Source organism: Leguminivora glycinivorella, chromosome 7 (assembly GCF_023078275.1).
Source record: "Leguminivora glycinivorella isolate SPB_JAAS2020 chromosome 7, LegGlyc_1.1, whole genome shotgun sequence".
Taxonomy (NCBI): domain Eukaryota; kingdom Metazoa; phylum Arthropoda; class Insecta; order Lepidoptera; family Tortricidae; genus Leguminivora; species Leguminivora glycinivorella.
In genome coordinates this window covers 13,479,267-13,506,762 of record NC_062977.1, presented here as the reverse complement: position 1 = coordinate 13,506,762, position 27,496 = coordinate 13,479,267, and the positions used below count along the sequence as shown (strand labels likewise).

General features: G+C 36.8%; 1 protein-coding gene across 1 annotated transcript in view; it reads right to left on the bottom strand.

Annotated features, from left to right (window-relative positions):
* Window positions 1-5,606: 5,606 nt before the first annotated feature.
* The window catches only part of LOC125228351 (G-protein coupled receptor dmsr-1-like), a 68,950-nt gene continuing 47,060 nt past the window's right edge, over window positions 5,607-27,496 (bottom strand). Inside the window, exons 3-4 of the mRNA XM_048132883.1 lie at window positions 21,047-21,227; window positions 5,607-9,025 (exon numbers count right to left, since the gene is read on the bottom strand). Of these exons, the coding sequence (XP_047988840.1) occupies window positions 8,862-9,025; window positions 21,047-21,227 (345 nt within the window). The 3' untranslated portion in view covers window positions 5,607-8,861. The remainder of the gene's footprint in view (window positions 9,026-21,046; window positions 21,228-27,496) is intronic.

Below are 27,496 nucleotides of genomic sequence, written 5' to 3'. Positions count from 1 at the left end.
TTTGGAAATGTTTGAAGCATTCTCCTTACATTGTAGATTTTCTAATACGTTTTGTGAGACAAATATTAAATTAACAAAAAAGATTATTAGATTTAATACTTTAGTTTTATTGTAAGATAATTTTATGTCCCTAATGTTTTATTATAATGTATCTAAACTAAAAAAAAAAAAAAAATAGTTATGGTGTATCATTACAAAAGTGACAAATCAAAAGCATAAGTACACTAACGGGGCCAACAAAACCTTATCACTAAGTTTCCCTGTCTGTATGGGGAAACAAGATTAGATTAGTACGCGGGCGAAGCCGCGGAAAAAAGCTAGTCTAGTATATGTAGTTGAAATATTAACAAGATAATTAATTGAATTTCCTGTATTCCTTTTGTTGGTTCCTTTTTTACTTGCACTATAAAAAAATACTAATTTTCGCAAAACCCAACACAAACAAACAGTTATTTATTGTTTTAATATCATTGATTCTGAATATGAGAAGCTATTCTAAGAAAAAGCTTGAGATATTTGGCTTCAATTTGGTATATAAATGTGAAGAAAGACATTGGCTTTCGATTGTAGATAAAGGGTGTCATAGCAACATCCTTTGAAACCCACTAACATATCATATCCGTAATAAAACGACTTCCGGATGCTTATGTATTTATTATATTTGACTGGGCTTTATTTTTGACGACCGGTCTTGCTTAGTGCGTAGTGACCCTGCCTGCTACGCCACGGTCCCGGGTTCGAATCCCGGTAAGAGCATTCATTTGTGCGAAGTGCACAGATATTTGTTCCTGAGTCATGGATGTTTTCTATCTATATAAATATTTGTATATTGGGATTAGTTGTCAAAGCGGACCCCAGGCTCCCATGAGCCGTGGCAAATGCCGGGATAACGCAAGGAGGATGATGATAAGTATTTGTATACATATTATATATATCGTTGTCTGAGTATCTGCAACACAAGCCTTCTTGAGCTTACCTTACTCAGTCACACACTTCTTGAACTTACTCAGTCAATCTGTGTAAGAGTGTCGTATAATATTTTCATTGGCTCATGTAAATATAGTTATTTATCTAAAATCTGAAAGCATTTTTTGGTAAAAACAATTACTAACAGGCATCAGAGTTTTTTATCGCACGGCAAGACGTAGGTAAGGGAGCTAAAGAGTCTACATTAGATATAATTTAAGCTTATATTAATACTCTCACTCATCAATTTAACAATAAAAATGTGTAATGTTTGTGTAAGTGTAAAAAAAATATTTGCCTCTAAAAATCATCATAGTACGAGTAAGTACCTAGATCTTGCATTCTTTCGGCACTTTATTGCCACGCTTCATGGGAGCCTGAGGTAAATTTTGACATCTATTTACATATTTTTTCTAAAGTTACCTCGTAATTAGAAGGTAAAGTTGTCACGTTTCACGGTATGAAAATTATTTTACTTCCTGAGGTTTCAGAAATAAAACAATCAATTAAATCAAACTGAAGGGCTTGGCTATGGCCATAATTAATAACTGATTATATAAAAATATCCTCAATAATTTCAACAAAGAGAGGAAACGAGGAACCACGTTTATTTGAAAAGTGGCCATCCCTTTCCTTTTCCGTTTTAGAACATAATAACTTACCTACCTCTTACGTATGTTGCGATGACGTTGAGAGACTCCCGAGACAGGCGAACCAGTGTGTACATACTCACACTCCTCCCTTGTCGTCTCGCCCTTGCGATGCGACGAAATCAAACCTTCTATCTCTATGGACTTGTCTTAGGTGGGCGACGAACGCGAGATCGGCGCTGACATATATGACATACGGCGTGAGTGAACTAGGCACACGCGGTGCATGGCACGTCGAGCGGCCGCTCTTGCTTCCTGTCCAAGGCTTCATAGGATGTACTATGCACAGATACATTTACGTTGTTCATGTCAGATGAACTACTTAAAATTGTGGAAAGAATCGAGATTTTTGCACGAGTCAGCGCACACCCAGACACTTTACAAGCGCAAAGGCTTTTTTTTCTTTGTCATATTGCATTCTTGATACGAGAAATCTTTTGTTTCCAGTAGGCCTAGCACATGATGCCCGCGAGAGTATGTCGCCGCGAGATAGATGACACGTCTTCTTCTAACTGTATTAATGACATAAGGACGGGTAGTCTATCTCGCGGCGACATTCTCTCGCGGCAATCATGTGCTAACCCTGCAGAGAATATTTGGTGCGGCTTGAATAGTCTTATCGACTAAATTACTTAGGTATATTAGGTATCAACCGCGCGCCTGGAAACCATTTTAAAACAACGATGTATCACTTTTCGCATAAGATGTCGACGTTCCATTAGAATAATCAATGTTGCCTTAAAAGTGTCCAGGGCTTTATAAAAATTGAAACGAAGTACCTAGTCCATATTAATGTAATTACTTTTATCCCGTCAGTACATCTGCGTGGAATTATAGTATTTAATTTGGATACCGCCTGATAAAAATATAATGGCACCAATAATTCTTTTAAAATAAAATACTGACATCAATTAAAAGGCACTGCCTCCATTTTCTCAGTCACGGTTATAGTTATTTGTTTAACAAGGGGGCAAAGTAGTTGTTTAACCGCACGTGCCAATATTGATACCTGAGCAAGCGAAAGATTCCAATATTGAACCGCAAGGGTAGCAAGTCGAGTGGTTCAGAAAGTGGAATCTTGAGCGTTGCGAGGGTGTCAAGGCACGAAGGTTTAACAAACTTTGCCACCGAGTGAAATACAAAATTTTTCACCACACCAACACGAACAAAATACTGACTATAAAACATCAAAATAAATCAAATCCATCAATATAGAGATAATACGAATTCCCTTACTAATTGATGTAGGTAAGCAATTAAGCTTATGCTGCGATTGATTGATCGCCATAATACATTATCAAGACGCTATATTCATTCTCGAAGACAAAGTCGCTGGCGACACCTAGTTTATGTTGATTTGTAGCCTACAAATATTTACATGATTTTTACTCATAATTTAAAACTACGACGTCCGTCGTAAAATCGACCGCGGACGGGAATCTGGACAATGAAATTACACATAACCGTGCAAACTATCGGTCGACGGACGTGGACGTGGCCTTGAGCGCATGGACGTCCGATCGAAATCTGGCTCGCTGGATGTTTTGTTCCTATCCGTGCACACTGATCGGTCGCGGTCGCGGTCGTATCGGTTATATTATATGTGAAATCGCCTATATAGCTGTCTTTTACCTATAAACCGCTGAACGTATACCGTTGAAATTTTATCAACATACCTAGATAATATACAATACATAGGCAGGTTTTACGCACGATCTTAACATTTACGCTAGGGTGGTCACATTTCCTACGCACACCACTCAGGACATCAGAAGGTATGTCATTAGATACCTCTATAATGATTCATGCTTTAATCTGTTAATTCGTGCCGGTCCCTAGGCAATAAACATATTTCATAAATTAAATGGGTGAAATCAGAGTTAAATAAAACAATCGTAAATCACATATTTGCTCACTATTTATCATGTGCCATGTTTTTTATATGAAAACGACATACAATAATAATTTTCAGTAAATAAACAAACATACTTACAGATGATATTAATACTATCCAATAATTTACAAACCTCAACTGACTTTTAGCAAATGCGGACTATCTAATGTGTATTTTACAATCTAATACATTTCACTATTACGTCTTATTCCCAGATTTATACAGATTACTACATATTAAATATACATTTAACGCTGTAACATTTTGTGGCTCCATTACCACTATATCGTAACGACAGTTCTTAATCGTATCGTCCTATATGAATATGAGACACGACAGGACGATTATGGTTCTAAGTAGGGTTTTCAGCGCGAGCAAAGCGGACTCATTAATCACTTTGTTTCTTGTTAATTTCTGGCGAAGTGCTAGTATGCAGTTTAAAGTTGCCAAGGCCACCAGCGGTGAAAGTTAAAATAGAGTCCTTTATGAGTCCGCTCCGCGTACGGTACAAACTGTATCAAATGAATACCTCCATTTGAAGTTAGTGTAAAGCCTGAGTAGACGCTCGGAGCGGAGCTTTCGTCGTGGCGTACAGCTGGAAGGGCGAGATTTATGCAGCGTCAGACTCGGGATACTTGTTTGAGCTTCAATTGTTTGACATGCCATGCACGCCACACGCCCTGCCCTGCTGCAAGCTCGTGCGTGCACTCAGGCCTTACACTTAGGGCCCATTTAGACGGTACGAGAACTCGCATACGAGTTTTATTACATTGCGGTATTGACGGCTGTGCAAAATTGTACGTAACTTAAACAGCCCGCAATGTAACTAAAATCGCATGCGAGTTCGCACGCCGTCTAAATCAGGCCTTACGGAGCACAATGCACGACTATCTGTCATCACGATATGTTCTTTGTGAGAACTCGGCCTTACAGGACAGTCGGCCTTGTCCGAAAAATGCGTTATATTTACAGTTGGCACTGACAACTTGGTAGTTAAAGCGACACGGTTAGCATTGTTCGAAATGGGCCGAGTGCCGCAGCACACTAACGTTGATGGTGACAAAGCTTTGAATACGTTTAGTCGGCCACAGAAGAGCCCACGTAGGTGCTTTATAATATTTTTAAACCTGTACAAAAAAAATATCCCGTAATCAAAATTATGCCTACTCCAGAATACTCGTCAATTACTTTAATACTGGGAGCGAAACCCCTTATTTTCATTCTAATTCGTATTCACAGGCAGGTGACTGAATCCATTTATGAATATTAATATTTCGGGCGCTTGTACAGTGAATATTAAACTTGATTTTAACTTTTTAACTTATAATTTTGCAACTTGAATACAGCCGGCAGCTGAAATTGTGAAGTAATAAGGGACATTGAATATCGTAGTCGAACGAGAGTACCATATCGTCATTGACGAATCGGTTGTGGCAACTTTCATTTTAATTTAGGACAGCGATAGGCTTCATGCGGGATGAAGCATTTGTCAAGCAAACTTTTGGGTCGGCATACATAAAGGCGACGTGAGTCGTGACCAGACACACTAAAACTCAGGCGAATTGAATCCAAGATGTACGTTTTTTATGTTCTTTCGTGTAACTAACCTTTATAGTAAGTAATTGACAATTTTAATGATAACATAGTTTCTACAAAAATATTAAGCATTAAGACGCTACGGGAGCGAAAATGCTAAAATGAAAAGAAGTCCCCCTTTCAATTTGGGAATTTCAGTTCAATATACTAGTGTTATTAACTAGATTTATCAAAAAAATATAATGTCCATTAAGAACAACTCAGTTAAAAGATATTGCGAAAAAATCTTTAAAATCGAGGTTCCGCTCTCGACTGTTTCCTCCTTCAAAACTTATTTGAACGGAACAAAATTTGAGAATCTGAATAACAATGAAATAATCTGTGTCGGACCGTTTAGATTTTTTGGCTAATTGTTACCGATCTTGAGTATCACACCTTTTTTTGAGCCATATTGAAATTTTTGATTGGCTCTAGCGTCTTTTAAAATAAAAATAGCAAAAAAATCAAAACGGTCTGACACTGATAAAAATAATAATAATCTGTGTTGAAAAAATCATTGCTCTATCTTCAAAAACCAGGGAGGAAATAGTCGAGAGCGTACGTATGGAGAATTGAACTGTATCGTATCGTCTTAATCTATAAGTACGAAAAAATTATTACACAAGTAAAAATACAAGTTCAATTCAGTATTAGTACCTACAGTACCTACTTGATTAAACCACTTTGGAAGTCCTGCAAAAGAAACATGCATAAATGACTATTTGTTAATATTCATGAATGTGGATATGTAGTACTTACTATTATGCATTTTAAACATTTAAATATTAAAAAACTCAGACTTTATTTCTTACAATTCATTTCATTCAATAAAAATGCAAAAAAAAGTTCACAGAACAATTTAAACAAAGGAAACATAGTGATATATTTGTTCTCATGTAGGTACCTACGCGTATTGTTACTTTTCAAAGTCAACTATATTTTCATTAATACGAAATCATAATTAAACTGCTGTCCTGGGAAGAGCGACCACGTACTTCCTTAATTTACTAAAGTGGCAGAACAACGTTTGACGGCGTGTTGTTCATAGTTCAAGGCTACAGATGTCAATGTCAATTTTGTCAATAATAACCGAATATATTTTTCGTGCAGGGGCCTGTTTCTCAAACGATATTAGACCAATCTTATTAGTCTTCGAACTGTCAAATCGTATGGGTTGCCATGACAACACACTAATATTATTAGACTAATATATTTCGAGAAATGGGCCCCAGCCTTTCTTTTTTATATTATTCTAGATGTACTTTCTCTCATTAGATGAGTAACGGGCATTGTTTGACTAGTTAACACTAACGATTAGAATATAAAATAATTATAATGAGGTCCACAAGTTAAGTAAAAATCCTAATTAAATAGTAACATAGGCTTAACCGCTGCCATACAATCATATTTACGCTCGTTAAATTATATTTCAGGAAAAATATTTTTTTTTAGTAACTGACTCGTACCTATCTTTGTCTGGTATTAGTTCTCGTAGTACAACAAAAGTTTATGATTGATATAAAATATACGAGTAGGTATGTTATGCCTCATGAACTTATGAATAAATGAATAATCATGCCTTTAACAAATGATGTCGTTTTTCAATGGGCGATGAGGAACGGCGGCAGCTCTCAATATAATATGTCAATATTGCATTTTACATGCCAGTCGCTTTTCTGTGAAGGAAAACACCATGAGGAAACCGGAATAAGGCCTCTTCCAATAAGGCCTAGTTACCTTTCGGGTTGGAAGGTCAGATGGCAGTCGCTTTCGTAAAACTAATGTCTACGCCAAATCTTGGGATTAGTTGTCAAAGCGGACCACAGGCTCTCGTGAGCCGTGGCAAATGCCGGGATAAGCAAAGAGCATGTATGTATATTGCATTTTACATTGGAAATTTAGCAGCATACTAAACTTACAGCCTAGTTTTTAAAAACAGTCTGCATTCATTTCAAATTATAATATGTACCTACTTACATACTTATATTATTTCTACATTTACAACTACAAGTTGAAACATTTGGTTTAGAGTCACATGTATAAGGAATTGTAATAGTATTGAACTATATGTAGATGTACCTAGATAAAATTCTATTATTGACTGTGCTTGGTCGCACACTATCAACAGTACATATATAACATTATGATCCCTGCATTTTTTGAATTCAAATATACCTAATCGGCACATTTAAAATTATACTTATATATTTTAAGTACACTGCTTCACAATATAATCAACGTCTGATATAAATTCTAGTAAGCACCTTCTTCACTTGTGATACTTGCGATACTATTGAATAAGTAAGAATTTTATCACACTGATGCATTGTTGAAGGATTACGAATAAGTTAGATAATGGGTGTGGCCTGTGACACGAGCAAAGAATTAAACTGTACTTCTCAAACTGACCAACTTTGCTGAGCTGCTTCAAATAATATGAAAATGTTTTACTTCTTAAAATAGTTAAACATTAAAATGTGCACAATCCAAACACCAAGCTATATTTTACAGGTATATGACGACTATGACAAATGTTGGTCAGTTTGAGGAGTGCAACCTTATAGTTGGGCATTTTCGTGAGAAGAATCACCAGATTTTTTTAAGGTAGGTAAATTTTATGTTTTTCCTACTCAGAAACACGAGCCCTTTCGATCTAGGATAAAAAACGAGAGACACAAAAAATGGTCCCAAAATTTTCTATTATTTCACATACTTACTTTCCACTGTACAGCACAAAGTGTTTGAAAAATAGTAACGAAGTGGAAAAAAAATATTTGGGTCGCTTTTTTCCGATAGAAAGTGCTCGTGATTCTGAGTAGGAAAAACATTAAATTTACCTATTTTTGAAAAAAAAGTTTCCAATACTTTGCTCGTGTTACATTACAGGATATGCCCTGTACCTACTTATATCCATTTATCGCAGTCCTCACAATGTCCTCCGGTCATGTTTATTTTTCCTCTGCGAAGTGACGAGCCATATCGTATGATATTTCCATATACGTTAATTATTAAACATTAAGATTTCCACAAGCTTTCAAAATAACATAAATGAAAGAGAACATTTTAAGATATCGTGCACTAGATTGTTTTATCTTCAATTTTGCCAATACCAACAAAACAATTAATTGAGAATGAAAGTTTAAATTGTTTTGAGTAAGGGTGTGAGTTTAAATAATGTTAGGCAATTTGCATACCTACGAACGTAAATCGTGGGAGTTACGTGCTTCTTAGTTCAAGTCCTTGACTCGTTCTTATGTTATGATATATACTTAATTTTAAACCAGACACATTTCATTTCAACGCGGTGTAACACTGAAGCAACTTGATGTATTTTCGTAATTTTTACCGCCTTTGTAAAAAAAACACTACCTAATACTTATTTAAGAAACATGAACCACACTTTTGCATTTCCATACATCAATTTGGACTTAATGAAGATAGTTCGTTGACAAGGTTAACAATATCTTACTTAAGTTTGATAAAATACACAAAGATGTGTTGGTAACTTGGTTCTACATTTTACTGGTCCTCTGAAAACGACATACACATCCTAACCTCAAAATACAACAGTCATCTGCCAATCGCACTTTCTGATCGCACAAAATAATGTGCAAAAAGAACCACTAACTAGAATTTATTCCCTAAGGTCCATCGATTCAATCCAATCACAAGAGCACACTAGTCGTGTAGTTTGGTACCCGCGTGGTTCCGGGATATGTGTATTCCTAAAGGTTGGATCATAGATGCGCGACCGAGGTGGTCGCGGTGCGCGAATGCTACGCCTTGCGCGCGGTGAGCGGGGCGGCGTCGGGCTGCGGGGGCACGGGCAGCAGCTTGCGCGCGAGTCGCCCGAAGGTGCTGCGGAACTGCCGGCTCATGCTGCAGTACAGCACGAAGTTGATGGCCGACCCCACCAGCGCCATCAGGTCCATCACCTCACCTGACAATCATATTCATATTTTAGATTTCATTTAAGGATTTAGATATAAAGTGCGTTAATGAATGTCACATTGTGGTTCAATTGTTTTTTACTTGATACAGAAATGAATAGATTAGGGGTGTCGCAGTAAGATAGATAAAGCCGTTATATAGTTATAACCCTAGGGATATAATTATATGTCGTAACATAGTTAAACGAAAGCAATTTATTGCTATCTTACTAGGAATATAACTATAATACGTTACTAGTTTAGTCAAATAATTATTATGACTGGATTCAGTTTAGTGAAATGATTGTAGACAGGAGTGTGGCGGTGCGGCGGAGGTATAGTTGTAACCCTAGGGATATAATTATATGCGTTAAACAAACCAACCACAGTGAAGAATTGTTTAGGGCAAGAATTTGTTAATTATTTCCAATTCAATGTGCTTATTCTCTCTAAACACACAGACGGATGGACAGAGTCGCGACATAAGGGTTCCTTTTGATTTTTTTTGGTATAGAACTATAAAGAACCGGGACTTCCGGTTCCAGTCCCACTTAGAGACGTATTATAATTATATCCCTAGATTAAGTTTAATCCAGTGATATAATTATATAACTAAACTAGTACCTACCGTATTATAATTATATTCCTAGTAAGATGGTTATGAATCGCTTTTGTTTAGCTATGTTACGGCATATAATTATATCCCTAGGTTTATAACTATACCTCTGCCGCACCGTCGCACTCCTACCTACAATCATTTCACTAGACTGAATCCAGTCATATAACTATATGACTAAACTAGTAACGTGTTATAGTTATATTCCTAGTAAGATAGCAATTAATCGCTTTCGTTTAACTATGTTACGACGTATAATTATATTCCTAGGGTTATAACTATATAACGGTTTTATCTATCTTACTGCGACAGGGGCACACTCAAAAGTGGGTACTCATAATCTCTTATCATACACGTTTTACAATAAAAATTGTTAGCGTTTTTCCTAACCTCTCAATCTAATGCTTTACGATTTACGTTTCATGAATATACTTAAGTAAGTGCAAGTGGGGCACTGTTTTTGAATTTTTGACTCTGCAATGAAAAACGGGATGTATTTAAATCATAATGTTCATTGTTCTTGGAAGGCATTGCGTATAGCTAAACTAAGCAAAGCAGTATTTTTTTTACATAAAGACATAATCATTAATTTGGGGTACCCTGAAACGTGTCAATATTAAATATTTATTAATGTAAATTACCTACGTGGTTTCTTTTAACACACACCTAATGTTTTAAATTCGGAAAAATCTATTCTATTGTCACGAACTACATACCAAATTCTGTTGAAATTCAGTCCGTTGTCCGAGACAACGGCATAGGGCCAAGCCGTCTTGTCCATCTTTGTGGCTTAACGTTTGGTCAATGAAGCTCTCTAACAATAGAACTTTGTAACAAATTGATAACCGAAGCATAGTTTTGGGGCATAATTGAAGTAAGATGGGTTAAAGGATGCCCTGTAAAGCAAAAACATGACATTGCTTCAAAATAGAAGTTACTAGAATATGCCCAAGTTTACTTTGAGATTAAGAACTAAGATGTCTGAGATCCGAGCACTATGCAACATGCTCACAATTTTTCTCATATTTGTGCACATTTATACTTCCAAGAATACAGACATTTCATGACATTAACATAGCCAACATAGGTACATATTCGTACTTTTTAAATTCCTAGCAGACATTTTATGCTTCCTAGCGAATAATTTATTTCAAAGTCAAATGATGTTTTATAACAATTTTACCTTCACAAACGGTCCAGACCCTTCATAATTTATCACGTTAAACCATTTATTTAATTTATAACATTACGCTATTCGCTCTTCTTTACGACTTTAAGGACTTTTAGCTTTTTGATTTATTCAACGACAAGCACGAACCTGCCGGTGGATATTAAATTCATCTTACCTTTATTAATGATGAATAGATAATGTATAATATTTCACAAAATTCACCTTACTCGCCTCAAATATCAATTTCCCTAGTACGTGAAGCCAAAAGTTCATCAAAGTTAGTTTGATTAATAGAGGCTGTGAGCTCGGAAGAAAGCTCGCTTAATTGCCTGAGTTTATGACTAGATAGTAGATACCCATCAGCAGTTCACATCAAGACGAATATCTACAACTGAAAGGGCGAGTTGTTCCAACAATCTTTTGTAATAAAGACATTTTTATTTCTCATGCTCTCAAAGTTGTTGTGCTTAAAAGCATAAAGAAAGTGATCATTTTCTAAAATAGAGCAGATACTTTTTTATATGACAAGCAATAAAAAAATAGTTTTCAATTAATTAGAAAAAATACATTCTAAAGTTTAACTCTTAATTTTATAAGTAACCGTGTTTACTTAAGTAAATTTATAGTGTCAACGGAAGTCATACTTTTTTGTTTGTAGTCGTAATTTTTGTGTACCTAGTTACACCAATATTTTACTTTCCTCTCATCCGAAAAGTAGTGTTTCGCTGCTTACTCTGCTGAAACGCTCCATTTCATTCCTTAATTAACAATATAAAACCTTGCAATAGAAGTTTCTTGACTACCGCTTACAGTAAAATATTACGAACGACGTTTAAGGCCTGTGTGGAAAATAAGGAAATTGTATAAACGTAGCAAGCATAAAACTGTTTTTACTGTATATTCCCAATAGACACGTCAAGTGTAAATCAGTCAACGGAAAAAGTAATTTGGAACAAAAATAACACTCGGTGACGATAAAGAAACAAACATATCGAGGTGTTAGGTACCTATTTATTCATGTACTTATAGCGTGGAATAGGATAGGGACTTGAGGTAAAACGTGGTAAAACTAATAAACCGTAACAACTTGTTTACTTGGAATTCGTATCTATGTCATGATCAATGTACACTTGTACAGTCATCAATACTGTTTCGCTTGCCACCTTTGTATACAAACTTCTATAGCAGGGGTACCTCATGGCATGTTGCTTGACAAACAGGACTAATTGCGACGCCAACTATAATAATTTTTAAGAAAAAAAAACCGCCGCCTTTGGGTTTCTGGTGAAAGCTACTTGCGAATGTTGGATTATGTAGAAATGTGTAGGTAATTTTTAAAACTGCTTTTAATGCTTTAACTATTTGATGGCAACACAAATGAATATACGTATAACGTTAAGGTTTGAGGAGTTTCCTCAATTCCTCATGAATCCGATTATAAGAAATCAAATCTTGACAAAATTAGACTTGAAAACTCAATATACTTAACAAACATAACTAAATAAATGTCACTGTTCTGAACTTAAATGCTGCTGCACTTGATGCTGTTCTTATAAAAATACCAAAGTCACTATGACAGTGCCGTTCAGATTTGAATAGTTCGGTTCTGACCATCATCAGCAGTTCCACTGCACCAAATATCACTGTTCTGGACGTAAGTGCATGCTGTTCTTATAAAAATACCAAAGTCACTATAAGTGTGCCATTCAGATTTGAGGAGTTCGGTTCTGATCATCATCAGCAGTTCCACTGCACCAAATGTCACTGTTCTGGACGAAAGTGCATGCTGTTCTTATAAAAATACCAAAGTCACTATAAGCGTGCCGTTCAGATTTGAGGAGTTCGGTTCTGATCATCATCAGCAGTTCCACTGCACCAAATGTCACTGTTCTGGACGTAAGTGCATGCTGTTCTTATAAAAATACCAAAGTCACTATAAGTGTGCCGTTCAGATTTGAGGAGTTCGGTTCTGACCATCATCAGCAGTTCCACTGCAGCAAATGTCACTGTTCTGGACGAAAGTGTACATGCTGTTCTTATAAAAATACCAAAGTCACTATAAGCGTGCCGTTCAGATTTGAGGAGTTCGGTTCTGACCATCATCAGCAGTTCCACTGCACCAAATGTCACTGTTCTAGACGTAAGTGCATGCTGTTCTTATAAAAATACCAAAGTCACTATAAGCGTGCCGTTCAGATTTGAAGAGTTCTGTTATGGCCATCATCAGCAGTTCCACTGCACCAAATGTCACTGTTCCTTACCTAAATGCATGCTGTTCCTTTAAAAACACAAAAATCACCATATGTATGCCTTTCAGATTCGAGGAGTTCCCTCGATTTCTCCAGGATCCCATCATCAGAACTGGGTTCTGAGAAAAGTGGGACCAATCTGTATGCATATACATTCAACCAAAAAAAAATTTTTCAAAGTCGGTCCAGTAACGACGGAGATATCGAGGAACAAACATAAAAAAAAAAAAAAAAAAACATACAGACGACTTGAGAACCGTCCTTCTTGAGAGATTTGAGGCGACGGTAAAAAATATCAATAGTTAATATTTCCCGAATTTATTGAGCATTGAGTAGATTAGAGTTGAGACATTATAGAGTAGATTCCGGACTGGCACCCAGGACTAAATCACTAAAATCACTATAGATATATAGTTATGCTAATTGTATCTTCTTTTCTTGTCTTAGTGTATGTAAGTACTTCAGTGCAATTTATGTTTTCAAATTGTAAAACTACAGCATGTTTCAGTTTCCTTATTTAACTACTTAAACTTACATTTTATTATTGAGATTAAGATTACACAAGTGGTGTTTGCCTATAATTAGTTGTGCAATAAGCTTAAAATGCTAATGCATGTATACCTAACAATGTATCATTGTAACAAACCCCTCTTCAAATAACCAAAGAAAACATAAAGAAAGATATATTTTATATATTTATATTTCGTAAGTAGTCTGCATTTCTTTTACCTATCATATTTCTTTTCAGACTTCATAGTTTTCATACCTACTTACCTACTACAATTGAATCAATAAACTTAGGTTGCTCTAGAGCATACCTTGCACTTTAACTTTATTAGTTAGCCTCTCTATCGCTCGAATATGCAAGAGCGATAAAGAAGCAAATAACGAATTTTCTCTTTTCGCAATAGGCCTTATATTATGTTAGTGACAGACGGTTACGCGGCCGGCAGGAGCTCCCACCGTTTCCGACGTCAAAAGATAATGTGAAATAGCTGTTCAACACCACTCCCTCGGCGGCAAAATATATAAAACTACCTTACGATGTATATTGTCACAAGAATAGGCTCCTTATACAATCTGGTATGGTTTATACAAGTGCCGGCTAATAAATTATCACCTCTATTTTTACAAGAATAAAAAAAAATACTCCCACCTCGCTACTTCAGATGGGGATCTTGGGTTTTTCACTGTAATTAATATTATGTGTTTCATTGCAGTATTAATCATAATATTTGTACTAAAGGGCTAGTAAAATATACAATCTACAAACGAACTTACATTCTTTACTCTTCGTTGTACCTACATAGCTACACATTACACATAATAGCGTGAAGGTAACTAACTATTTTTAGCCGTTACTGTATCTACGTATATATTTTTTGATATTTTTTCATAATACGACGAAATTTCGTGAAATCATGACATATTTTGTGCTGCGATGCAGCTTTTATGCTTTCACTCTTTAGATAGGTATAGTTGGTAAGAAAGTCAAGTTAATGAAATTACCTTAGATTGATTTATTCATGTTAAATTATACGCTAATATTGAAAGACAATCATATGCTAAATGCTCACATAATTAACAAAGAAATTTAAATTACAACAAATATAAGTCAGTTCGTTCACTTATAGAGCACCAACATGCTTCAGAAGTGCTGATATTGTTATCTATCAGTCGCCGTATACCGTCCGTATGACTGACGAGGGTGATTTGCATTGCAAAATAGATGCTGGTAGTAGTTTTACTGACTTCGCAAGACTGTTTATCAAACTCTCATGCCCGCTTTTTACATGACTGACAATAGGTAAATGAATATGCCAATTCTAATTTTAAAATTCGTAATGGATTACAGCTGTTTTTCGCACGACCTTGATGATCGCATTCGTAATGATTTCATCTTTAACGCGAATTTGAAGCTGAATTCTTGAACCCAAACAAGATTTTGATTTTAACAAATTTTGAAATCACAGGTGTTTAGTTCGTAAGTCTGACAGGGAAGGAAAATGTTTACGTATGTAAGTAAGGTGCATTAGGGTAACTCCGAAAGTCGTCTAATTTCGAATGTTACACAAAAATCACCATTATTTCCATTATATCAAGATTCCCCTTTCGGAACTACCAGAGCATTTCTGTCATTCGGAATTACCCTAATGCACCTTACTTAGTTTGTGATGGGCACTCAGAATCGGGCTTCAGGGAGACGAGGGTAGAAAGGACATGCTGAGGTGTTGAGTGCAAAACAAGGAACTTAATTAAAACCAAATATAAAAATCGCAGTCTGAAACAAAACATTATCATTAACATATCGGAACAATTTTATTAATGACATTTTGCTCATAAATAGTTTGTGCGTTTTCAAAAACAAACGGCGAATTTTGTTTTCTATGTACTATTGTCTCAGTATGGAAAATTATATCAATTATTTAGTAGGTTTAATAGTTTTTTGTTGATTATCTTTTATTTGTGTTCCTCGCGATGAGTACAGTATTATTTCTCAAAATATAACCTTTTTCGTCGCTCTCCTCACGGACTTCAGAGTGGTTTTCGTCTGACAGATGCGAGACGAGTGTTCATAAAAAGTATAAGCCGGCAATAAACTTTCAGTTTAACCTTTAACTTATGCGACAAACGACAAAGCCGAGTGTATCATTGTCGTAAAATGATATACTGGATTTGTGGGCTCCATGCTAAAATGGCAAAATGAAACTTATAGTTTAATCACGTGTCATATTAGTAATTTTATTCAAATATTATAATTGGAACTTGGATGGATTGATAATTATCAAGTATTTTAGATCTTGCTTAAATAGGTTACGACAACAAGTAGGTACAGCGTTTCAAATTATTTAATTAAATTCTGCTCCTTGACATTTTTTATAAAATGTGTATGCTTTTGCATAATATTGCCATGTATTCCAAACTAAACATATTCAATGTTGTATACTTATGTATCTGTTTTTAATTGATCTTTCTTCAAGCTAAATGATTCGTTAACTTACCTTGATTGTGAAAACTTTGAATTTAATTTGTTGTTATAAACGAAGTTTTGGCAGCCCTTTAATTTTGTTGGGGAAAGAAAATTTAAATTAAATCTGCAAGATATCAGCTGAAAATTGTAAGTAATATTCAATTTGGTTTTAAATGTTTGATGTATTATACTTGTACTATACTTACAATTCCCAATGAAAGTAATCTAATGCATCGCACAGAGCCAAATATTGACAACGACATGATATGTGATCTAGTTTTGTCCAAGTATCACATTACATTATCAGTACCTATTATTATTTATAAGGGTGACACCAAGCAGTCAAGAAATAAGTAGGACAAGTAATATATTATGCATTGGGTGAGAGTATAAATGCATACGCAATATTATTTCAGAACACTTTCGTACTTACGTACTGTCAGCACCAAAATATACTGTAAGAGCCTAAGAGCCAGACCGCCAAATATACTGGAACACAACATCTTTATTTTTACAGCAGCAAATGTATGTTACGTAAACTTTTCTACTGTAAGTGTTTATCCTTTTTGGTGCTTTCCATATGAAATACTAAGTTTTGACGGTATACTCTTGGGTCGTCTCGTTCGTTTTTCGTCACGTTCCTAAATTTGTCCGATTCTGCTTTCGTCAGCCATTTTTTTTATTCACGATCGTCGATGGTCTTTCTCGACTACGGTCAATTCGTTGTTCATCTTTATCTTAATTCGTCTCGTTCTTTACTCGTCATAATCTTCTTTCGGCATGTCCGCTGTTAAATCTATGTTTTTTCGTAGTCTTAGGTCGGTACCAACTTAGAATATGACCAAATACGAAATGACGAAAAACGATTCAGTCGAAATAAGAAAAAGGCCAACAACTCATTATGGTCAAAGACGATAATGACTGCAGACTAAATTGACGAATCAAGAATGGCTGACGAAAGCAGAATCGGACCAATTTAGGAACGTGACGAAAAACGAACGTGTCGACCTAAGAGTATACCCTTTTGACCTACTTATTTGTACTATCAGTTCTTGTCTAAAACATTTCTAACACTTGAACGTAAGTACTTACCTACTAATAGAATGAAAATGGCGTTTCTTTGCTCTACAAAAAGTTGCACATATGCTGATCGCTATCCATTAGTGCTTAAGTGGTGCATAGTGGAATTGAATGGGGAGTAATGGCCCGGCCAGACGTTGGAACTGAGGCCAAATGCTGTTACATAGACGAGATATCTACTACAGGTCGACCATTTATCACAGGTGTGGTATAGAATTTGCCTACCTTTCTACCTTACGACGGTGCACACTTGTCTACATACATTACACGATCGTCTATATACACTTGTCAGGAAAAATACGAGAGAAATAAATCACTGCATCAAGAAACTTCTATTTTATATTGGGCACCCCCTGAAAAATCATCCTAGAGGCGCTTATGGCGGAATAAAAAACTTGACAGGGATTTTACGTAATATCAGCCGATGATTCAGCATATTATGAAATTTCGTATCATTTGATGTCTGACAAGCTTTGAGCAGCCACCTGAACGGTGAAATTCGCATACCTTTGACTGCAATTTAAAGCCGCCCTACTGATTTTACACTTCAGCGCCGTTTATTTATTTTGTGTTAGGCAAAGAGGATCGAGTATTATAGAGAGTTACTGTCGAAGTAAAATGTGTAATCACAGTGCATAGACTACCATCTCTTGACACAGGCTTAAAACTTTTGAACCTCAGTTTTGACAATTGGCCCATATTCTTAACTTGATATGTATTAAAATGTCAAATATTAATATTAGCGCCATCTAGCTGAGCGTACCCCAAAGGTGTAATGCCATCTAGGCCACCGTACCTTTTTCTGTATGGTACTGAGGTACGTTTTTTTCTTAGACTTTATCTGTCTATACGGAGTTATATATGTCTTTGGTGTTAGGTAAATACTTGTGTATACTATAGCTAGATATAATTAGGTGAGTACTGTAAACAGGTGTATCATTAAACTGAGACGGACTATGAAAAGTGAGTTTGAAATTATGAGGGTATTAACGTATACATTTTAATAAATAAAATTAAAGTACTAATAAGTAGGTACCCATTAAATTAGATTTAGTCTTGGGCTCCTAAATATTTACTAGTTTGTTCACGCTTAATTACCTAACCATCTAACTTAGTGACGGGATAATCCATGGGACTACGATTTAATTTTTATTACCTACTTACTTCTACGGGATTTAATCGCATAAAATTATAGTATTTTATGCAACAGGCGTTTAAAGGAGGTCAAAAAAGACGAGTGGCGTGGGTAACAATTTGAGGCGAAGCCGAAAATTGTTATTGAGACGACACGAGTATTTTTTGACCCAGTTAAACACCGTTGCATACAATACTTTTTCTACGACCATGCACTTAGTTTTTAATAGTTTTCTTGAATAACTTTCGTGAAATTCACACTGCTTCCTGTATTTTGACGCCAAGGTTTGCACTGTCAGCTCAGCTGCCCAAAGCCTTTTCGCGCACTCGCGCAGTGTCGTTATAAGGCGTTGCCATAGTTACAGAGCCAAACAATGCGTTTTCAGTTTTTTCGATACTGCGCGCATGCGCGGAAAGCCGGCGGACACTGGCTTTGGGGAATAGACCTTTATGTAGGGTTTTAAAGAACTATGCACGACCGTGTAAATGACGTATAAAAGTTCGGGAGTAGAAAAAGTTTTAAAGTTATCTGTGGCGTTTCGAGAAAGTAAACGTGAATTTTATTGTGACATTTGCAGACATGAAGGTAACATAGATATTTTTCATATTATATTAGGTACCTACATATATGAATTGAGTGCATTATTTTCCATGAATTTTAATATAAATTGATAGAATCTTATCACGGATTTGCGAATATTCGAAAAAACTGATAAAACCGCCAATGAAGAGTTTAAATCCCTCTTGACCTACACAACAACAATTTTTATCAGTTCAATTATATTCAAACCAAACTGTACCCGTTATTAGTTATTATTATTTCATCATATAAATATTATTAGGAATGAGTTTAATGAATCTGTATTTTAATGATTAATTAGTAAAAGCGATTATATTTCTGATAAAGTTTAATTATCCAATATCGGTTGGGAATAAAAAGGTGGCTTGGATTTTAAAGTGGGTACAGATGTAATGCGAAAATATTTGCCTTCGTATTGTTACGGAAACGTACGAACGTGTCATGCTATTCCAGTCAGTCTCAGTACAAGATATACTGACATTGACTGAAATATCATTACAAATACGAACGTTTCCGGAAAACTACGAAGGAAACCCTTTTCGCACTACATCTGTATAAGTTTTAAATATACCTATTGCTCAAATGATATTTTATTTTATTTATTTTATTTTAGGAACTCCAACAGCTATAAATAACATTATGCTAATTCAAATAATAATACAAAGCTAATTACAGGTATTCACAGATAGAATATAACTATAATCGTTCTAATACAGGAGCCACTGATGGCATTAATATAACTCAACACATTTCGGGTAATATTCACAATGTCGCACTCATAGCACATTCACAAAGACCGCTGCGATAATTATTCGGCTTAAGCTCGACGTAAGTGTCATTTGCGCGGGAAATAGACCAGTTGATTAGAATGGGAGCGGATCAGTCGGATTTAAGACGTATCGCGGCACCACTGTCTCCGCTAGACCGACTTTACATATTGGGTGACAGTGTACTGTCGAAGTAAGAGATATCTGTATTTAGTCTACATTACACCACACACCACAAATACCTTTTTAAAAAAATCAGTGCGCGACATCTTTGCTGGCAGTTTAAGGTACAAATAAACAAATAAAAAAATACAAATAATTTATTATGAATAACATAAGGTAGAATTGAATGTTATTTTTCTGACAGGTTAGTAATATTTATATATGTATTATATATAATTATATTTTCATCACATTTGCTGTATAAAGGTCTCATTGCGTCTACGTGTACTGAAGAATAATGTACTATTTTAAAAATTAATACAATCCATACAATACTTCCGGCAAAGGATGTTTCAATCAGCCAAGGATTTTTTTGCACAACTAAAATTTGACTATTAAGCTATAAAAAAATATACACGGTATGAAAAATGCAGTGTTTCACATTTATTTTGTAAATTTCACGTAGATAAATCGTTATAATTTGCAATCTGGCAGGAAATTGTGACGGCCATCTCGATTTGCGCTTAACCGCGTTGCCATAGCAACGGGCAGTACAACACCGCCATTCATTGAAGGTTTTGCCTTATAATTTTTTTTCTCTGTGTTTTCCTCTCAGATGTGATGAAAAATATTGTGTGTAACTCTGGAGGTAAGGATTTTGTAAACTCGTGTCTAAAACTCTCTCCAGCTTGCGGCTGTCGCGAGTTATTAACAGCACTCGTTGACAAAATCCCCCTTACCTCCCTTGTTGCACAATATACTATTATATATATGAGTATATATTATATAACCTATCGTTATTTATGTAAAAATAGTATGTAATTAATTGTATGTACGTTAATATATTATATGTCTATAGTTATGGTTTTGATTGATATTTCAAAATTGGTCTCTTAATGCACCGCCTACAATCTTCTCTGCTTTGCCCAAAGGTTGACTGGTAGAGAATGCCTCATGGCATTAAGTTCGCCTTTTGTACATTAAGTTGTTCTTTTGTGCAATAAAGATTAAATAAATAAATAAATAAAGTTTAAACACTGCTAATATAGAATACAGGTGCGTTGATTCAATTTATCATCACGGATGTAATTCAATGAGACCCAAAAACACACAAACAAGTAATATTACAACGCTTACTCACCGAACGTATAGTATTAGCAGACTTGGAATAGCTGTTGCCGCCAGGAGGCCATAGAGAGCTTTGCTGTAGGTCAGTAGCCAAGAATAAGCCAAGCATTGCCAATAGGTACACACGTAACGTAGTGCGGTCGGTTCCCCCTCCGCCTCGTTTATTATACTTACCGAAGGTATAGTAGCAGACTTGAAACAACTGCGGCGCAGTCGCCGTCAGGAGGCCGAAGAGAGCTTGCGGCAGCTCGGTGGCCAGGAACAAGCCAAGCAGGGCCAGCAGCATGCGGGTGGTGCGGTCGGTTCTCCCCCCGCCGCGCTTGCCCCCGTCCTCGTTCAGGCGGGCCTTCTCACCCTGCACACATCGTTATATTATAATAATAATCATCCCAGGCCCAGCAGCCGAATGGCATTTCTGCGACGCGAAACGAAATCGAAACGCCGCAGAAAGGTAGTCTGGCTCAGTCACGCCAATACGCAAGAGCGATAGAGATAGATATCTACGAGCGTTTCGTTTCGTGAGCGTTTCGTGAGCGTTTGTGCCAGTCGGCTACGTACCCAGGCTAAGTTGACAGCGATTTTGATAGAGGGTTAAATAAACGTCATCATTTCATAGAAGTTTGACGTTTAACACATTCAGTCCCAGCGCGTATGTACTACGTGCTACGAGCGTAGCCGATAACATGTAGACCAGGAAAAATAGCTTGACCTGGACATAATTCGATAACCGTAATTTTCTTTTTCTGTCGTATAAAGTATCATTAGTGATAGTTAAAATACAAATTATTAATCAAATTAGGGTTCTGATTCAATTTAAAAAAAAATAAAAACGAACTTTGAATATTTTTTGATTTTATAACTAAAGTATTAAATGTAATCCGGAAAAAGTGCTTGTATTATGTTGTGACACCTGCATTTCATATAAAAACATCTAATTTTTATAAATAATTCATACAGAACTATCATTTATAAAGAAGGTTTAGTAAGTTACACATTTTCAGGCGTATTTCACTAGAAAATATTGTTAACCGTAATCCTGCAATTTATTATGAATATAATATTACGTGTGTTGATAAATTATTAAAACTTATACCAATACTTTTGGCGCTTGTTCAAAATCTTAAATATTGATAATTTTAGGAAAGGAAAAATACCTAACTAAATTGAAAGATGGTAAATTTTGCCGTTAATATATTCTTAGTACTATACGAAATCAATTAAACAACAAATATGTAAGATTCATTACTTAATTGATATTTTTCTTACTTGCGCTTTAATATGAACGTTATTACCTGCAGAATAAGGTCGTGCACAGAGTAGGTATAGCTAGTATAGTAGTAGCGGGAACGGGCGGCGAGTCGTCAACACGTGTTTCATATCAAGGGCGCCGCGTTTTCAAAACGCTTCGATAACAAATATTTCACCGTCCAGTATAAGAGAGCTCCCTTATTACAAGTGACAAAAGTCATACAAATCAATTAGTCCGATAGGTCACGTTAAACTGGTCAAGTCGTTAGCTCAATAATAGTACCTATCGAGCTTGACGAGATGCTTGGATCACAACAACGTAATATGTATGAAAGCTTGCGGCGCTTAAGACTGTATTCTTTCGAGTCGTGTGTAACGTATTTTGGCGAGGCAAATTTGAAGCACAGTGCGTGTCTGTCTCACTCACTCTTACGGTAAACCTAATGAACTGTTTCACTTTCAGAGGATTTTTGAAGTAATTTGGGTAATATGACATTGTCGCGGTGAGGTCTTTCCGGTACAAATTTATCGGTGGATCTTTTCGGATTTGTGGATGATGAGCCGATGCGATGTCGCTTCATTTTGAAGTGTCGACTCTCGCGAGGGAGTTCTTAGAGGACCGCGAGGAGCGCGTGTGACTGTTGAGTTTTTGAATGATTTGAAGTTTGTGAATGATTTTATTTTGTGTGTATTTGTGTGGGCATGAGGTGTTTGTGTTGCGAGAGTCAAATCAATAATATGAGTGGTACAAATTTTATTAGGGGGCCTCATGTGTGAGAAACTCAACACTCGAATGCTGCGTAACAATGCGAGCCGAAATCGCCTAATCGGAAGTGTCCGACTTGGTATCGACTAATCTATACACGTTGTAACATGAGAAACCAGAAATCAAAACCTGGTTTCTGGTATCTAGTACCCGGTAACCGGTAACCGGTAACCAGTAACCGGTAACCGGTATCCGGTATCCTGTATCCTGTATCCGGTATCCGGTATCCGGTATCCGGTAACCGGTAACCGGTATCCGGTAACCGGTAACCGGTATCCGGTAACCGGTATCCGGTAACCGGTATCCGGTATCCGGTATCCGGTAACCGGTAACCGGTATCCGGTAACCGGTATCCGGTAACCGGTATCCGGTATCCGGTAACCGGTATCCGGTAACCGGTAACCGGTATCCGGTAACCGGTAACCGGTAACCGGTATCCGGTAACCGGTAACCGGTAACCGGTGACGGGTCTCCGGTATTCGGTGACCGGTAACCGGTAACCAGTAACCAATGACCGTTAACCGGTATCCGGTAAACGGTGACCGGTAACCGGTAGACGGTAACCGGTATCCGGTAAACGGTAGACAGTAACCGGTAACCAGCATCCGATATACGGTATCCGATATCCGGTTTCCCGTGTTCGGTTTCCCGTTTCTGGTTTGGTTTTGGTTTTAGTTTTAGTTCTGTTAGTTTAAACAAAAACAAAACTGAAAACGAAAACGGAAACCGAAACGGGAATGGAAACGAAAACCGAAATCGAAACCGAAACCGACACCGAAACCTACACCAAAACCGACACCGAAACCAAGACCAAAACCGAAACCGAAAAAAATATTTAAGTTCCTAGAAGTAAAGAGTGACAGAGATAGCACTATAATCATTTAAGTTCCTGGTAGTAAAGGGTGACAGAGATAGCACTCATGTTAGTCAAACTCGTGGTATGTGCACTTCCCGTACACAGTAAAGAGTGACAGAGATAGCACTATAATCATTTAAGTTCCTGGTAGTAAAGAGTGACAGAGATAGCACTGTAATAATAAAATTTATGTTCCTGGTAGTAAAGAGTGACAGAGATAGCACTATCATAATTAAAGTTCCTGGTAGTAAAGAGTGATAGAGATAGCACTCATGTTAGTCAAACTCGTGGTATGTGCACTTCCCGCACACAGTAAAGAGTGACAGAGATAGCACTATAATAATTTAAGGTCCTGGTAGTAAAGAGTGACAGAGATAGCACTATAACAATTTAAGTTCCTGATAGTAAAGAGTGACAGAGAATAGAGATAGTACTATAATAATTTAAGTTCCTGGTAGTAAAGAGTGACAGAGATAGCATTTTTGTTATTTAAATTTCTGTTAGTAAAGAGTGACAGAGATAGCACTATTGTTATTTAAATTTCTGTTAGTAAAGACGTAAAGAGTGACAGAGATATCACTCACGTTGGTCAAAGACGTGGTTTATGGACTACTATTTGGACCCCCCAATGTCACGCTTTTTTAATCCTTTAACATGGATTGTCACATTTAGTATGACGTAATATATGAATGACGCCTAAAGATTGAGAGGGACAGCAATATTGTTCTTCAAATTCGTGGTAGTGAGAACAGGGTGCGTAGCCGAATGGCACAAACGCTCACGAAACGAAACGCTAGTAGATATCTATCTCTATCGCTCTTGCGTATTGGCGCGACAGAGCCAGACTGCGTTTCGTTTTCGTTTCGCGTCGGAGAAATGGCATTCGGCTACGGGGCCTGAACAGAGACAGCACTATGTATCGCGCGGCCGCCGACTACGCAAGTCGCCGCGTAATTATAATAACCGTTCGGCTCCTTTTTAGATCGTGTACAGTCAACAACACAGCTGGCAAGACAAAGTGCCAAAAATATGTATAGAGTATTTTATTTCCTGTACAAGTGTTGGTACTTGGTACATTAAGGTATGTGTATACATATATTTGGCACTTTATCTGTATTCACAGCTGAGTTGCTGACTGTACCAATAACGATCAACTATGAACTTTTGTGGTTTGTTTTAAATAGTTCTATGCAGATATAGATTAGAATACCTATTCTATCGGTACTTTTTGTATAGGTTATTATAATAACTGGACAAAATAATTATAATCAGTGCCGGCGCACTCCGCGATCACGATTCTTTCGCCGAGCTACAAGGCCTTGATATATAGGATGTATTATTTTATCAGCAACAAAAATATGTGATGATATTGAATTAAGGCAAAACAAGACATATAAACGCTCTCCATTATTTCCTCCCTGGTTTATGAAGCTAGAACAATGATTTTTAACACATACGAAATTCGTACACTGTAATAAAGTGATGATACTATAAATATACTCGACATTCAAAGTCGATAATCTAGTGACGTGAGAAGTTATTGATATAACAGAATTTTGCACAAAATAGGCTCACCCTTTGATGTTGAAAATGCCGCCACTCTATAAAACAAACAGACCGCACACGAGCAGCCGACATTAAATTCTATTGCACGGCGCGAAGGTCGAAAGCCGCGCCCGCACCTGGGCGTAGGTAGCGAGATCGGGTGCACGTGCGCTTACCTTTGAAATCGCCGACACACAGGTGTCGCCGTTCGCCCTCTCTTTTCATTTATGTTTCTGTTTCAATCGGTTAGCCGTTTGCCGGCCGGCAATAAAGGTTGTTTTTTTAACCGACTTCAAAAAAAGTAGGAGGTTCTCAATTCGACTGAATGTTTTTTAGGGTTCCGTAGTCAACTAGGAATCCTTATAGTTTCCCCCTGTCTGTCTGTCTGTCCGTCCGTCCGCGGATAATCTCAGTAACCGTAAGCACTAGAAAGCTGAAATTTGGTACCAATGTATCAATCACGCCAACAAAGTGCAAAAATAAAAAATGGAAAAAAATGTTTTATTAGGGTACCCCCCCCTACATGTAAAGTGGGGGCTGATTTTTTTTTTTTCATTCCAACCCCAACGTATGATATATTGTTGGATAGGTATTTAAAAAAAACCGGCCAAGAGCGTGACGGGCCACGCTCAGTGTAGGGTTCCGTAGTTGTCCGTATTTTTCTCAAAAATTACGGAACCTATCAAGTTCAAAACAATTTTCCTAGAAAGTCTTTATAAAGTTCTACTTTTGTGATTTTTTCATATTTTTTAAACATATGGTTCAAAAGTTAGAGGGGGGGGACGCACTTTTTTTCCTTTAGGAGCGATTATTTCCGAAAATATTAATATTATCAAAAAATGATCTTAGTAAACCCTTATTCATTTTTAAATACCTATCCAACAATATATCACACGTTGGGGTTGGAATGAAAAAAAATATCAGCCCCCACTTTACATGTAGGGGGGGGTACCCTAATAAAACATTTTTTTCCATTTTTTATTTTTGCACTTTGTCGGCGTGATTGATATACATATTGGTACCAAATTTCAGCTTTCTAGTGCTAACGGTTACTGAGATTATCCGCGGACGGACGGACGGACGGACGGACGGACGGACGGACGGACGGACGGACGGACGGACGGACGGACGGACAGACAGACATGGCGAAACTATAAGGGTTCCTAGTTGACTACGGAACCCTAACTAGTTGACTACGGAACCCTAAAAATGAATAAGGGTTTACTTTTACTAAGATCGTTTTTAGGGTTCCGTAGTCAACTAGGAACCCTTATAGTTTCGCCATGTCTGTCTGTCCGTCCGTCCGTCCGTCCGTCCGTCCGTCCGTCCGCGGATAATCTCAGTAACCGTTAGCACTAGAAAGCTGAAATTTAGTACCAATATGTATATCAATCACGCCCACAAAGTGCAAAAATAAAAAATGGAAAAAAATGTTTTATTAGGGTACCCCCCCCCCTACATGTAAAGTGGGGGCTGATATTTTTTTTCATTCTAACCCCAACATGTGATATATTGTTGGATAGGTATTTAAAAATGAATAAGGGTTTACTAAGATCGTTTTTTGATAATATTAATATTTTCGGAAATAATCGCTCCTAAAGAAAAAAAAAAAGTGCGTCCCCCCCCTCTAACTTTTGAACCATATGTTTAAAAAATATGAAAAAAATCACAAAAGTAGAACTTTATAAAGACTTTCTAGGAAAATTGTTTTGAACTTGATAGGTTCAGTAGTTTTTGAGAAAAATACTGAAAACTACGGAACCCTACACTGAGCGTGGCCCGACACGCTCTTGGCCGGTTTTTGATCATATTAATATTTTCGGAAATAATCGCTCCTAAAGGAAAAAAAGTGCGTCCCCCCCCCCTCTATATTTTGAACCTTATGTTTAAAAAAATATGAAAAAAGATCAAAAAAGTAGAACTTTATAAAGACTTTCTAGGAAAATTGTTTTGAGAAAAATACGATAAACTACGGAACCCTACACTGAGCGTGGACCGACACGCTCTTGGCCGGTTTTTTTGTTACTCGATATCTCCGAGAATCGTGGACCGATTTTCAAATTATTTTTTTAATCGAACGGGTATAACCCCGAGATGGTCCTATTGGCACCAAGTCCCAGGCGGCGCGGCGCGCGCCACGCCGCCGCCACGCCGCCTGGGGCGCGTCTTACGTCCTTCCTATACAAAATGTACTGAGGAGACGATTTTT